We start from the raw sequence: 12,421 nt of genomic DNA, 5'->3' as shown, positions 1-12,421 counted from the left end.
CTTTACGTACAAGAGAAGTTCGACTAACCACTACACCAACTAGAGTATTTCGACTGCTAGTTTCTCTAACTATATAAGAACAATGGGGCATTGCTATTTCATCTACCCTATCACTCAGTTTTTTTACGTATTTGAATAAAAAAAATATGAATTTGAAAATATTCATAATTTTTGAAGAAAAAAATCACAAACTTGAAAAAAGTTCATCGAATTTGAGAAAATTTCATGACTTTTTAAAAACTTTCATCAACTTCGAAAAAAGTTCAGCGGATTTCAAAAAAATCATCGATTTTTAAAAAAAGTTCATCGAATTTGAATTTTTTCCATCAAATTTGGAAAAAGCTCATCGAATTTGAGAAAAGTTCATCAATTTTGAAAAGGTTCAATGGATTTTTAAAAAAGTTCAGCAACTTTTCTAAAATTTTCAAAAAAAGTTCATTGGATTTGAAAAAGGTTCACTGGATTTTGAAATAGTTTAGGAAGTTTGAAAATAGTTCACCGTTTCGAATAAAGTTCACAAATTTAAAGGAAAAAAATCATCAATCTTCAAAAAGTTCATCGGTATTTTTTTGAAAAGATCATTGGATTTGAAAAAGTTCGTCAAATTTGAAAACAAACTTTATTAAATTAAAAAAAAGTTCACTGAATTAGAAAAAAGTTCGTCAAATTTTAAAAAATTGTGGATGAATTAATAAAATAAACGACTGAGAAAGAAGGAAAATTAAAAAGAAACCGAAAACAAAAACAAAAAACAGAAAAATGAAAAAAGAAGAAACGGAAGAAACGATGATAAGGAAAACAATGACATATCTAAGCACATGAAGGCTCCGTGGCGGGTGGCGGGGTGGTTAAACTTGTCGCAATGGACCGGGAGATCCTATTTTTGAACGGACGGACAAACGTAAATGGGTAGAGCCCTCTACTTCGTGTGAAATTTTGTTCTCGTGTGCCATTTGCTTGAAGAGGCCTTGATGGGCCATTCACGGTGAACTTTTTTATTTGACGGGAAAGCTTACTTTGTTAATCAAGGGATAGATACATCGTCAGCCAATTGAATTACAATAAAATCACGTAGAGCATCAACCCATCTAGATGAACTATCAGCACAACCCCATCTAGCCAGCTTATGAGCAATATAATTTGACTTCCTAGAACAATGCTCAACAGTAAACTTCCCGAAATCTTCTACGAAACTCTGGCATTCATCAAAGATTGGTGCTGCTACCATGGAATATCTTTCATTTCGCCTGATTGCATCCACCACAGTAATATTGTCCGATCTCACCACCAAGTCTTGGCATCATGTATTTCTTGATAACTTCAGACCTTCAAACAGAGTCGTCACTTCTGTCGAGAAGACATCTGCGACATGTTCTAGTCTTGCCGTGGACGCCGACAAAAAAGATCCCCGATGATCACAGATAACAGCACCACAAGACCAAGTATAATCTCCTTCTGTGAATGAGGCATCAACATTTAGGATTAGCCGACCTGCAAAGTATAATGGCCATGTATTGGTCTTGAAGTGGTTTTGGCTTGTGAACCGCGTCCATAGTTGATCGTTAAAGCAACCATCGCCATCGCCGTGCGTTCTACAGATAGAATCACTTCCCCTCACACATATTGTCTCCGTTGCCACCATAGGAACCAGCAGAAAGTAGAGATGAGCTCCGGCAACTCCACCACACTAGAGTATTGGCGCCAACAAGATTCATCATAGAGAATGAACTCTAGGACCACTGATCCTGCACGATCGGTTATAGAAGAAAAGTTGATATGAGAGCAATCCCCAACGCTTCCCACGGTGCTTGAGATCTCGCACATTGGAACAACATATGGAGTAGATCCTCCGCTCCGTCAATGCAATGTGGGCATTGGGACAGATTTCCCACATGGCGGTTAATTAGGATACTCTGGCAGGGGACTGCATTATGCAAGCATCCCCAGATGAATTTTTTTTACTTCCGCTGGAACTTTCATACTCCAAAGCATCTTCCAAACTGGGTGGGGCGCTGCGGAGTAGCGAGTTCGGCCACCATCTTTTGTATCATAGATCGCTTTCCACTGCTTATAATAGGCATATCGTACAGAAAAGGTACCACTCTTCGTGAGATGCCAAGCAACATAGTCCTCCATATTTGCCTGATATAATGGATTTTGCAAAACACGTCCACCATCAATGGTCCAGAAATTCTCCCGGATTAGTTCATCATCCCATTCACTTGTGATTGGATCAATCAACTCATTCACTTTGGTAAGTACTTGGTTCCCTGGTACAGTTAAGATTTTCTTGGATGCACTGTTTGGGATCCAACAATTAGCCCATATATTTATCTTTTTTTCCATTGCCTACCCTCCATATACAACCCTTCTTAAAGGTTTGGACCCCGCCCAGATTCTGTGCCACACAGAGGATGACCCCTTCTTCACTTGACAGTTAAGTATATCTAGGGTAGTATTTGGCTCTTAGGACTCGACCACAGAGGGATCCAAAATTTTCAATCAGCCTCCAACACTACTTTGCTAGCATTGCTAAGTTACAACTATGAATGTCCCGGAAACCTATTCCTCCTCTCTCCTTTGGTATGCACATTTTCCACCATGCGAACCAATGCATCCTTCGATGGTTATCCTCGTCACCCCACCAATACCGCGACACTGCATCTGTGATCTCCTTGCAAATTTTCTTCGGGAATTTAAATACACTCATCGCTTATGTTGGGATGGCTGGGCCACCGCTTTCACCAAAACTTCTTTACCTCCAAATGAGAGAGTCCTCTCCTTCCAACCATTCACCATAGCTTGTATTCTTTCTATAATATGTTTAAAACAATCCACATTGTCCGCCCCTATCATGGCTCGCAGACCCAAATATTTATCTGAAATAGACTCCATCATGATATTCAGAGTTTGGAAATATTTCGGCCTTTACCTCCACATTTGTGTTGGGACTGAAAAATATAGAGCATTTCGGCTCACTCACCATTTGACCTGAGGCTGCACAGTACTCGTCTAGAATCCCACGCAAGGAGGTTGCGTTCTGAGCATCAACCCTCATGAGAATAAGGGATTCATCAGCAAAGAGTAGATGGGATATCGTTGGAGAATCTCTGCACACATGCATGCCATTCATGTTACCAGTCTCTTCCTCATGAGCAATCACGCTTGAGAATCCTTCAGCACACAATAGGAACATATATGGAGAGACAGGATCTCCCTGTCTCAAACCTCTCATTGGCAATGTGAAATCTTGGTAATTAAACTACAATAATCACACGCTAATGGTGCCATGTCATCAAGGTAAACTAAGCCAAGTTGCTACGTGTTAAAAATCAAAGCCCAATTTCAAATTTTAAAATAAAGTGAAATAAATGATTTCTTCAAACCGTAAAAGAAAAATCTTGGATGGATTGAAAATAATCCACATGTTTTTAAAACATTATAACCAGCATTTTATCATATTTTAAGTGCCTCAAATCTAATTTAACACTGGGCCAAATGATTAATTAAATGCATTTGAATTTATAAAAATTGCTAGACAGTTTCAAACTAACCCCGAACCTTTTGTGCTAGTGCCTACTATTGCATTTCTAATATTGGGCATGTCCTTTACTTTTTATAGAAAAATATTCTATGTCTATTTGTAAAAATGACAACGTCCGTTTCAAAGAAAATAAAGAAAAAACAGAAATAATAATAAATAAATAAAAAGAACGAAACGAAAAACCAAAGAACTAGTAGTGGAGAAAATAGGAAAAACAATAATATTTGAAATAAAATATACTTGGTAGATTCCTATGGGTGTCTTTCCAAAATATAATTCGGCCATAATTTGTTTTTTGAGAGAAAAAAAAAAGAATCTCCAAAGTTGGACCGAAACCTCCAAGAAGAAGAACTGCACTGGACCGGGTCGGGCCTGCTCGCGAGGATATAAGTGGCACCCCGCACCTTCCGGACAGAGCAAGAGACCACCCACCGTCCCCCACCCACTTTCCTCCCCTTCTTTCTTCTCGGCGGAGGCGAACGAGGAACCCTAGCCGCGTGAGGAAGGATCGCCCAGATCCGCAAGGTACGCCCACCGAAATCCCTACGGCTGCAACCAGATCGAGGTTTGTGTGTGTATGGGGGTGGGCAGTTGGGGTGCCGCGGCTGGCCTGCCGGCCGGCGGTGGTGATTCGTGACGGACTTTTTATCCTAATTCCTGACAATTGTCGGCAGGCCGGCGATGATGGCGGCGGTTCGGTGCGCGGCGAGGAGGCTCGGTGGCTCCCTGCTCCAGCGAGTGCAGGCAGAGGAGCGACGCAGGCTCGTCCCAAGCAGGGTCATGCGCTCCCGCCAGCTCTCCACCGAGGTATCTTAACCAAAATTGCCACCTTTTTCCCTTACGAATCGTCTCACGACGACTGCAGCCAGAGATAATCGGATTCTGTGCAACAATCGGAACAGCAGCATGCATGTGTCTATTAGCTAGTAGAAACAAGAGCAAAATTACTTGTTTACTTTATCCTGACGTACCACATATAAATCATATGATCAAGCTACCTTATTTTCCTGCTTGATCTGCTGACCATTGACGACCTTGTGCTCATCCCTTTGTCAATTTATTACCCGCAACATGTAGGGATTGATGCTGCTACTGTTTTGATATCTTCAACCATCCCCTCTTCTGCTTGCTTCAATTCCTACTAGTATTACGTATTTACCAAGCACGCAATCTGTCGCTCTGACCACTAGCTAACCCAACCAAGCAATTGCAGAGGTGCTGTTACTAGTTGCTATGCTACACATGCATGTACTCCCTCCGTTACTAAAAAATACAAGTCTTTTTAAAGATTCCACTAAAGTATGTCTATATACATCCGCATCTAGTCCATAATGAAATCTCTAAAATGACTTATACTATTTAGGAACGGAGGGAGTACATACCAAACCTTGCTTAATTGGCAGGCAGGGCAGTCTTCTTCTTAATTGTTTACCAATCACAACCAGCGCTTACCTAACAATCTGTGATACTACAATCTGTCTTCATCGATCCAGGAAGCGCGTGAGATCCAGCAGAAGAAGGAGGCACTGTATGATGCCGTGTCTAAGGCGGAGCTGAAGAACAAGGAGCTTTATGATGCCTTATCTAAGGCGGGGCTGAGCACTGACCAGCTGCATCTTCCTGTACAAGGCATTCCAGAGCAAAATGCCTATCAGTAGGATACCTGATCCATTTCTTCCTTCAATCCCATGTTTGTTTGACACGAGTTTATATATATAATAATGCTCCCATTTGACCTCTCTCTACCCGCAGGCGCATTCTGATGTATGCAAGAAGAGCTCAGGGTGTGGTAGAGTTAGCTGCCAAGACGACATTTTGCGTGGTACTTACTGCTGCTGTTGTTGATGTCAACCTCAACAAGAGGGCACTGGCTAACTTAAAGGACTGCAGTGAAGACAATGTCACAAATTAACAACCGATCAAAGATGGCCAGCTCGTGTTTTCAGCTTCTAATTTATGGCCTGTAGTTTGACTATCTAGCACCTATGTGGTGGTGACGTCGTTTGTTCCGTTGAGTAGATTGCATGCAAACAAACATTACATAGCTGGTTGTATGTTGTTGCTCGCATGCATCGTTGTTGGTGTTACCGACTTAATTTATTAGAGGATCCTCGTCTTAGAAGGCTCATTTTCTAAGCAAATTGTGTGACCGCCCTTTTGCGATCCATTCAGTGTGTGACACCCCATGTTTTTGTGATATCTGATTCTGGAGATTGGGTCGTTTGGTTCTCTCAACCAGGTTTTTGTGGTTTTGGAAGATGAGAAACTCTGGGGATTGAAGGTTTGAGTTCCAACCAGGTTTTTGTGATTTTTTGAAAGATGGGAGAATCTGGGTCGTTTCAAGTTGCATGAGGACGAAACGTGGGATTTCAGTAAATCTGACCAAAGATGTGATAATTTTGTTAACAGTGCAATTTGGGTGCTTGGGAGAGGCGATGCAACTGGGCCCATCCATGTTTATCTATTATATACTTGTAGTATACGAATATTATCTTTGGAGACTGAGCTCCATGAAGCTCGGTTTTGAAAAAACTGAATTTCATTAAATTTCATATTTTATATGTCTTAAATAATAAAAACAAAAACAGAGATATACATGAAGACATAACGTACATGTGTCTAAATTTACGTTCAAATGAGGTGGTGTAAAAAAAGACAAATCTGTTGTTTTTTTAACACATGGTCCATGAACGAATTTTGCGGGATGAGGATATACCAGATGTGCTAGAGATGTTACTCTTCAAGTGACCGGTCTTCGGTAATCTTTATGGGGAACTCCTGTTCGGCGCCTTAAGCGCCCCAACAAGTACCTAGCGCCTGCACGATCCACCTGATGGGCCGGCCCAAAAACCCGCGTCCAATGGACCTATGAAAGGTCGAAAAACAACATAAAAAGTCAGCCATTGTCAATATTCAAACTCAGGTCTTTACGTACAAGAGAAGTTCGACTAACCACTACACCAACTAGAGTATTTCGACTGCTAGTTTCTCTAACTATATAAGAACAATGGGGCATTGCTATTTCATCTACCCTATCACTCAGTTTTTTTACGTATTTGAATAAAAAAAATATGAATTTGAAAATATTCATAATTTTTGAAGAAAAAAATCACAAACTTGAAAAAAGTTCATCGAATTTGAGAAAATTTCATGACTTTTTAAAAACTTTCATCAACTTCGAAAAAAGTTCAGCGGATTTCAAAAAAATCATCGATTTTTAAAAAAAGTTCATCGAATTTGAATTTTTTCCATCAAATTTGGAAAAAGCTCATCGAATTTGAGAAAAGTTCATCAATTTTGAAAAGGTTCAATGGATTTTTAAAAAAGTTCAGCAACTTTTCTAAAATTTTCAAAAAAAGTTCATTGGATTTGAAAAAGGTTCACTGGATTTTGAAATAGTTTAGGAAGTTTGAAAATAGTTCACCGTTTCGAATAAAGTTCACAAATTTAAAGGAAAAAAATCATCAATCTTCAAAAAGTTCATCGGTATTTTTTTGAAAAGATCATTGGATTTGAAAAAGTTCGTCAAATTTGAAAACAAACTTTATTAAATTAAAAAAAAGTTCACTGAATTAGAAAAAAGTTCGTCAAATTTTAAAAAATTGTGGATGAATTAATAAAATAAACGACTGAGAAAGAAGGAAAATTAAAAAGAAACCGAAAACAAAAACAAAAAACAGAAAAATGAAAAAAGAAGAAACGGAAGAAACGATGATAAGGAAAACAATGACATATCTAAGCACATGAAGGCTCCGTGGCGGGTGGCGGGGTGGTTAAACTTGTCGCAATGGACCGGGAGATCCTATTTTTGAACGGACGGACAAACGTAAATGGGTAGAGCCCTCTACTTCGTGTGAAATTTTGTTCTCGTGTGCCATTTGCTTGAAGAGGCCTTGATGGGCCATTCACGGTGAACTTTTTTATTTGACGGGAAAGCTTACTTTGTTAATCAAGGGATAGATACATCGTCAGCCAATTGAATTACAATAAAATCACGTAGAGCATCAACCCATCTAGATGAACTATCAGCACAACCCCATCTAGCCAGCTTATGAGCAATATAATTTGACTTCCTAGAACAATGCTCAACAGTAAACTTCCCGAAATCTTCTACGAAACTCTGGCATTCATCAAAGATTGGTGCTGCTACCATGGAATATCTTTCATTTCGCCTGATTGCATCCACCACAGTAATATTGTCCGATCTCACCACCAAGTCTTGGCATCATGTATTTCTTGATAACTTCAGACCTTCAAACAGAGTCGTCACTTCTGTCGAGAAGACATCTGCGACATGTTCTAGTCTTGCCGTGGACGCCGACAAAAAAGATCCCCGATGATCACAGATAACAGCACCACAAGACCAAGTATAATCTCCTTCTGTGAATGAGGCATCAACATTTAGGATTAGCCGACCTGCAAAGTATAATGGCCATGTATTGGTCTTGAAGTGGTTTTGGCTTGTGAACCGCGTCCATAGTTGATCGTTAAAGCAACCATCGCCATCGCCGTGCGTTCTACAGATAGAATCACTTCCCCTCACACATATTGTCTCCGTTGCCACCATAGGAACCAGCAGAAAGTAGAGATGAGCTCCGGCAACTCCACCACACTAGAGTATTGGCGCCAACAAGATTCATCATAGAGAATGAACTCTAGGACCACTGATCCTGCACGATCGGTTATAGAAGAAAAGTTGATATGAGAGCAATCCCCAACGCTTCCCACGGTGCTTGAGATCTCGCACATTGGAACAACATATGGAGTAGATCCTCCGCTCCGTCAATGCAATGTGGGCATTGGGACAGATTTCCCACATGGCGGTTAATTAGGATACTCTGGCAGGGGACTGCATTATGCAAGCATCCCCAGATGAATTTTTTTTACTTCCGCTGGAACTTTCATACTCCAAAGCATCTTCCAAACTGGGTGGGGCGCTGCGGAGTAGCGAGTTCGGCCACCATCTTTTGTATCATAGATCGCTTTCCACTGCTTATAATAGGCATATCGTACAGAAAAGGTACCACTCTTCGTGAGATGCCAAGCAACATAGTCCTCCATATTTGCCTGATATAATGGATTTTGCAAAACACGTCCACCATCAATGGTCCAGAAATTCTCCCGGATTAGTTCATCATCCCATTCACTTGTGATTGGATCAATCAACTCATTCACTTTGGTAAGTACTTGGTTCCCTGGTACAGTTAAGATTTTCTTGGATGCACTGTTTGGGATCCAACAATTAGCCCATATATTTATCTTTTTTTCCATTGCCTACCCTCCATATACAACCCTTCTTAAAGGTTTGGACCCCGCCCAGATTCTGTGCCACACAGAGGATGACCCCTTCTTCACTTGACAGTTAAGTATATCTAGGGTAGTATTTGGCTCTTAGGACTCGACCACAGAGGGATCCAAAATTTTCAATCAGCCTCCAACACTACTTTGCTAGCATTGCTAAGTTACAACTATGAATGTCCCGGAAACCTATTCCTCCTCTCTCCTTTGGTATGCACATTTTCCACCATGCGAACCAATGCATCCTTCGATGGTTATCCTCGTCACCCCACCAATACCGCGACACTGCATCTGTGATCTCCTTGCAAATTTTCTTCGGGAATTTAAATACACTCATCGCTTATGTTGGGATGGCTGGGCCACCGCTTTCACCAAAACTTCTTTACCTCCAAATGAGAGAGTCCTCTCCTTCCAACCATTCACCATAGCTTGTATTCTTTCTATAATATGTTTAAAACAATCCACATTGTCCGCCCCTATCATGGCTCGCAGACCCAAATATTTATCTGAAATAGACTCCATCATGATATTCAGAGTTTGGAAATATTTCGGCCTTTACCTCCACATTTGTGTTGGGACTGAAAAATATAGAGCATTTCGGCTCACTCACCATTTGACCTGAGGCTGCACAGTACTCGTCTAGAATCCCACGCAAGGAGGTTGCGTTCTGAGCATCAACCCTCATGAGAATAAGGGATTCATCAGCAAAGAGTAGATGGGATATCGTTGGAGAATCTCTGCACACATGCATGCCATTCATGTTACCAGTCTCTTCCTCATGAGCAATCACGCTTGAGAATCCTTCAGCACACAATAGGAACATATATGGAGAGACAGGATCTCCCTGTCTCAAACCTCTCATTGGCAATGTGAAATCTTGGTAATTAAACTACAATAATCACACGCTAATGGTGCCATGTCATCAAGGTAAACTAAGCCAAGTTGCTACGTGTTAAAAATCAAAGCCCAATTTCAAATTTTAAAATAAAGTGAAATAAATGATTTCTTCAAACCGTAAAAGAAAAATCTTGGATGGATTGAAAATAATCCACATGTTTTTAAAACATTATAACCAGCATTTTATCATATTTTAAGTGCCTCAAATCTAATTTAACACTGGGCCAAATGATTAATTAAATGCATTTGAATTTATAAAAATTGCTAGACAGTTTCAAACTAACCCCGAACCTTTTGTGCTAGTGCCTACTATTGCATTTCTAATATTGGGCATGTCCTTTACTTTTTATAGAAAAATATTCTATGTCTATTTGTAAAAATGACAACGTCCGTTTCAAAGAAAATAAAGAAAAAACAGAAATAATAATAAATAAATAAAAAGAACGAAACGAAAAACCAAAGAACTAGTAGTGGAGAAAATAGGAAAAACAATAATATTTGAAATAAAATATACTTGGTAGATTCCTATGGGTGTCTTTCCAAAATATAATTCGGCCATAATTTGTTTTTTGAGAGAAAAAAAAAAGAATCTCCAAAGTTGGACCGAAACCTCCAAGAAGAAGAACTGCACTGGACCGGGTCGGGCCTGCTCGCGAGGATATAAGTGGCACCCCGCACCTTCCGGACAGAGCAAGAGACCACCCACCGTCCCCCACCCACTTTCCTCCCCTTCTTTCTTCTCGGCGGAGGCGAACGAGGAACCCTAGCCGCGTGAGGAAGGATCGCCCAGATCCGCAAGGTACGCCCACCGAAATCCCTACGGCTGCAACCAGATCGAGGTTTGTGTGTGTATGGGGGTGGGCAGTTGGGGTGCCGCGGCTGGCCTGCCGGCCGGCGGTGGTGATTCGTGACGGACTTTTTATCCTAATTCCTGACAATTGTCGGCAGGCCGGCGATGATGGCGGCGGTTCGGTGCGCGGCGAGGAGGCTCGGTGGCTCCCTGCTCCAGCGAGTGCAGGCAGAGGAGCGACGCAGGCTCGTCCCAAGCAGGGTCATGCGCTCCCGCCAGCTCTCCACCGAGGTATCTTAACCAAAATTGCCACCTTTTTCCCTTACGAATCGTCTCACGACGACTGCAGCCAGAGATAATCGGATTCTGTGCAACAATCGGAACAGCAGCATGCATGTGTCTATTAGCTAGTAGAAACAAGAGCAAAATTATTTGTTTACTTTATCCTGACGTACCACATATAAATCATATGATCAAGCTACCTTATTTTCCTGCTTGATCTGCTGACCATTGACGACCTTGTGCTCATCCCTTTGTCAATTTATTACCCGCAACATGTAGGGATTGATGCTGCTACTGTTTTGATATCTTCAACCATCCCCTCTTCTGCTTGCTTCAATTCCTACTAGTATTACGTATTTACCAAGCACGCAATCTGTCGCTCTGACCACTAGCTAACCCAACCAAGCAATTGCAGAGGTGCTGTTACTAGTTGCTATGCTACACATGCATGTACTCCCTCCGTTACTAAAAAATACAAGTCTTTTTAAAGATTCCACTAAAGTATGTCTATATACATCCGCATCTAGTCCATAATGAAATCTCTAAAATGACTTATACTATTTAGGAACGGAGGGAGTACATACCAAACCTTGCTTAATTGGCAGGCAGGGCAGTCTTCTTCTTAATTGTTTACCAATCACAACCAGCGCTTACCTAACAATCTGTGATACTACAATCTGTCTTCATCGATCCAGGAAGCGCGTGAGATCCAGCAGAAGAAGGAGGCACTGTATGATGCCGTGTCTAAGGCGGAGCTGAAGAACAAGGAGCTTTATGATGCCTTATCTAAGGCGGGGCTGAGCACTGACCAGCTGCATCTTCCTGTACAAGGCATTCCAGAGCAAAATGCCTATCAGTAGGATACCTGATCCATTTCTTCCTTCAATCCCATGTTTGTTTGACACGAGTTTATATATATAATAATGCTCCCATTTGACCTCTCTCTACCCGCAGGCGCATTCTGATGTATGCAAGAAGAGCTCAGGGTGTGGTAGAGTTAGCTGCCAAGACGACATTTTGCGTGGTACTTACTGCTGCTGTTGTTGATGTCAACCTCAACAAGAGGGCACTGGCTAACTTAAAGGACTGCAGTGAAGACAATGTCACAAATTAACAACCGATCAAAGATGGCCAGCTCGTGTTTTCAGCTTCTAATTTATGGCCTGGAGTTTGACTATCTAGCACCTATGTGGTGGTGACGTCGTTTGTTCCGTTGAGTAGATTGCATGCAAACAAACATTACATAGCTGGTTGTATGTTGTTGCTCGCATGCATCGTTGTTGGTGTTACCGACTTAATTTATTAGAGGATCCTCGTCTTAGAAGGCTCATTTTCTAAGCAAATTGTGTGACCGCCCTTTTGCGATCCATTCAGTGTGTGACACCCCATGTTTTTGTGATATCTGATTCTGGAGATTGGGTCGTTTGGTTCTCTCAACCAGGTTTTTGTGGTTTTGGAAGATGAGAAACTCTGGGGATTGAAGGTTTGAGTTCCAACCAGGTTTTTGTGATTTTTTGAAAGATGGGAGAATCTGGGTCGTTTCAAGTTGCATGAGGACGAAACGTGGGATTTCAGTAAATCTGACCAAAGATGTGATAATTTTGTTAACA

The 12,421-nt window shown here is 41.2% G+C and overlaps 2 protein-coding genes across 2 annotated transcripts; both read left to right on the top strand.

The window, feature by feature from the left end:
* The first annotated feature begins 3,992 nt into the window (after positions 1-3,992).
* LOC123421889 lies at positions 3,993-5,741 on the top strand. Its single transcript, XM_045107616.1, has 4 exons — positions 3,993-4,109; positions 4,219-4,351; positions 5,038-5,198; positions 5,297-5,741. The coding sequence occupies exons 2-4, from the start codon at positions 4,226-4,228 to the stop codon at positions 5,454-5,456; spliced, it is 447 nt and encodes a 148-aa protein (XP_044963551.1). The 5' UTR covers positions 3,993-4,109; positions 4,219-4,225; the 3' UTR covers positions 5,457-5,741.
* Positions 5,742-10,461: 4,720 nt separating this feature from the next.
* Positions 10,462-12,210, top strand: LOC123421873. Its single transcript, XM_045107615.1, has 4 exons — positions 10,462-10,578; positions 10,688-10,820; positions 11,507-11,667; positions 11,766-12,210. Exons 2-4 carry the CDS (start codon positions 10,695-10,697, stop codon positions 11,923-11,925), a joined length of 447 nt encoding a protein of 148 aa, XP_044963550.1. The 5' UTR covers positions 10,462-10,578; positions 10,688-10,694; the 3' UTR covers positions 11,926-12,210.
* Positions 12,211-12,421: the final 211 nt, after the last annotated feature.

The sequence above is a fragment of the Hordeum vulgare genome, chromosome 1H, assembly GCF_904849725.1.
Source record: "Hordeum vulgare subsp. vulgare chromosome 1H, MorexV3_pseudomolecules_assembly, whole genome shotgun sequence".
NCBI lineage: Eukaryota > Viridiplantae > Streptophyta > Magnoliopsida > Poales > Poaceae > Hordeum > Hordeum vulgare.
The sequence above is the reverse complement of the archived record's forward strand: the minus strand, read 5'-3'. Positions and strand labels throughout refer to the sequence as shown.

What these genes read in the sequence shown, in the direction of transcription:
- LOC123421873 (XM_045107615.1), top strand. Translation starts at nt 10,695, where the DNA reads ATGATGGCGGCGGTTCGGTGCGCGGCGAGGAGGCTCGGTGGCTCCCTG. An exon ending in CCCGCCAGCTCTCCACCGAG is followed by an intron (nt 10,821 to 11,506) that starts GTATCTTAACCA and finishes TCATCGATCCAG; the next exon opens with GAAGCGCGTGAGATCCAGCA. An exon ending in CCAGAGCAAAATGCCTATCA is followed by an intron (nt 11,668 to 11,765) that starts GTAGGATACCTG and finishes CTCTACCCGCAG; the next exon opens with GCGCATTCTGATGTATGCAA.
- LOC123421889 (XM_045107616.1), top strand. Translation starts at nt 4,226, where the DNA reads ATGATGGCGGCGGTTCGGTGCGCGGCGAGGAGGCTCGGTGGCTCCCTG. An exon ending in CCCGCCAGCTCTCCACCGAG is followed by an intron (nt 4,352 to 5,037) that starts GTATCTTAACCA and finishes TCATCGATCCAG; the next exon opens with GAAGCGCGTGAGATCCAGCA. An exon ending in CCAGAGCAAAATGCCTATCA is followed by an intron (nt 5,199 to 5,296) that starts GTAGGATACCTG and finishes CTCTACCCGCAG; the next exon opens with GCGCATTCTGATGTATGCAA.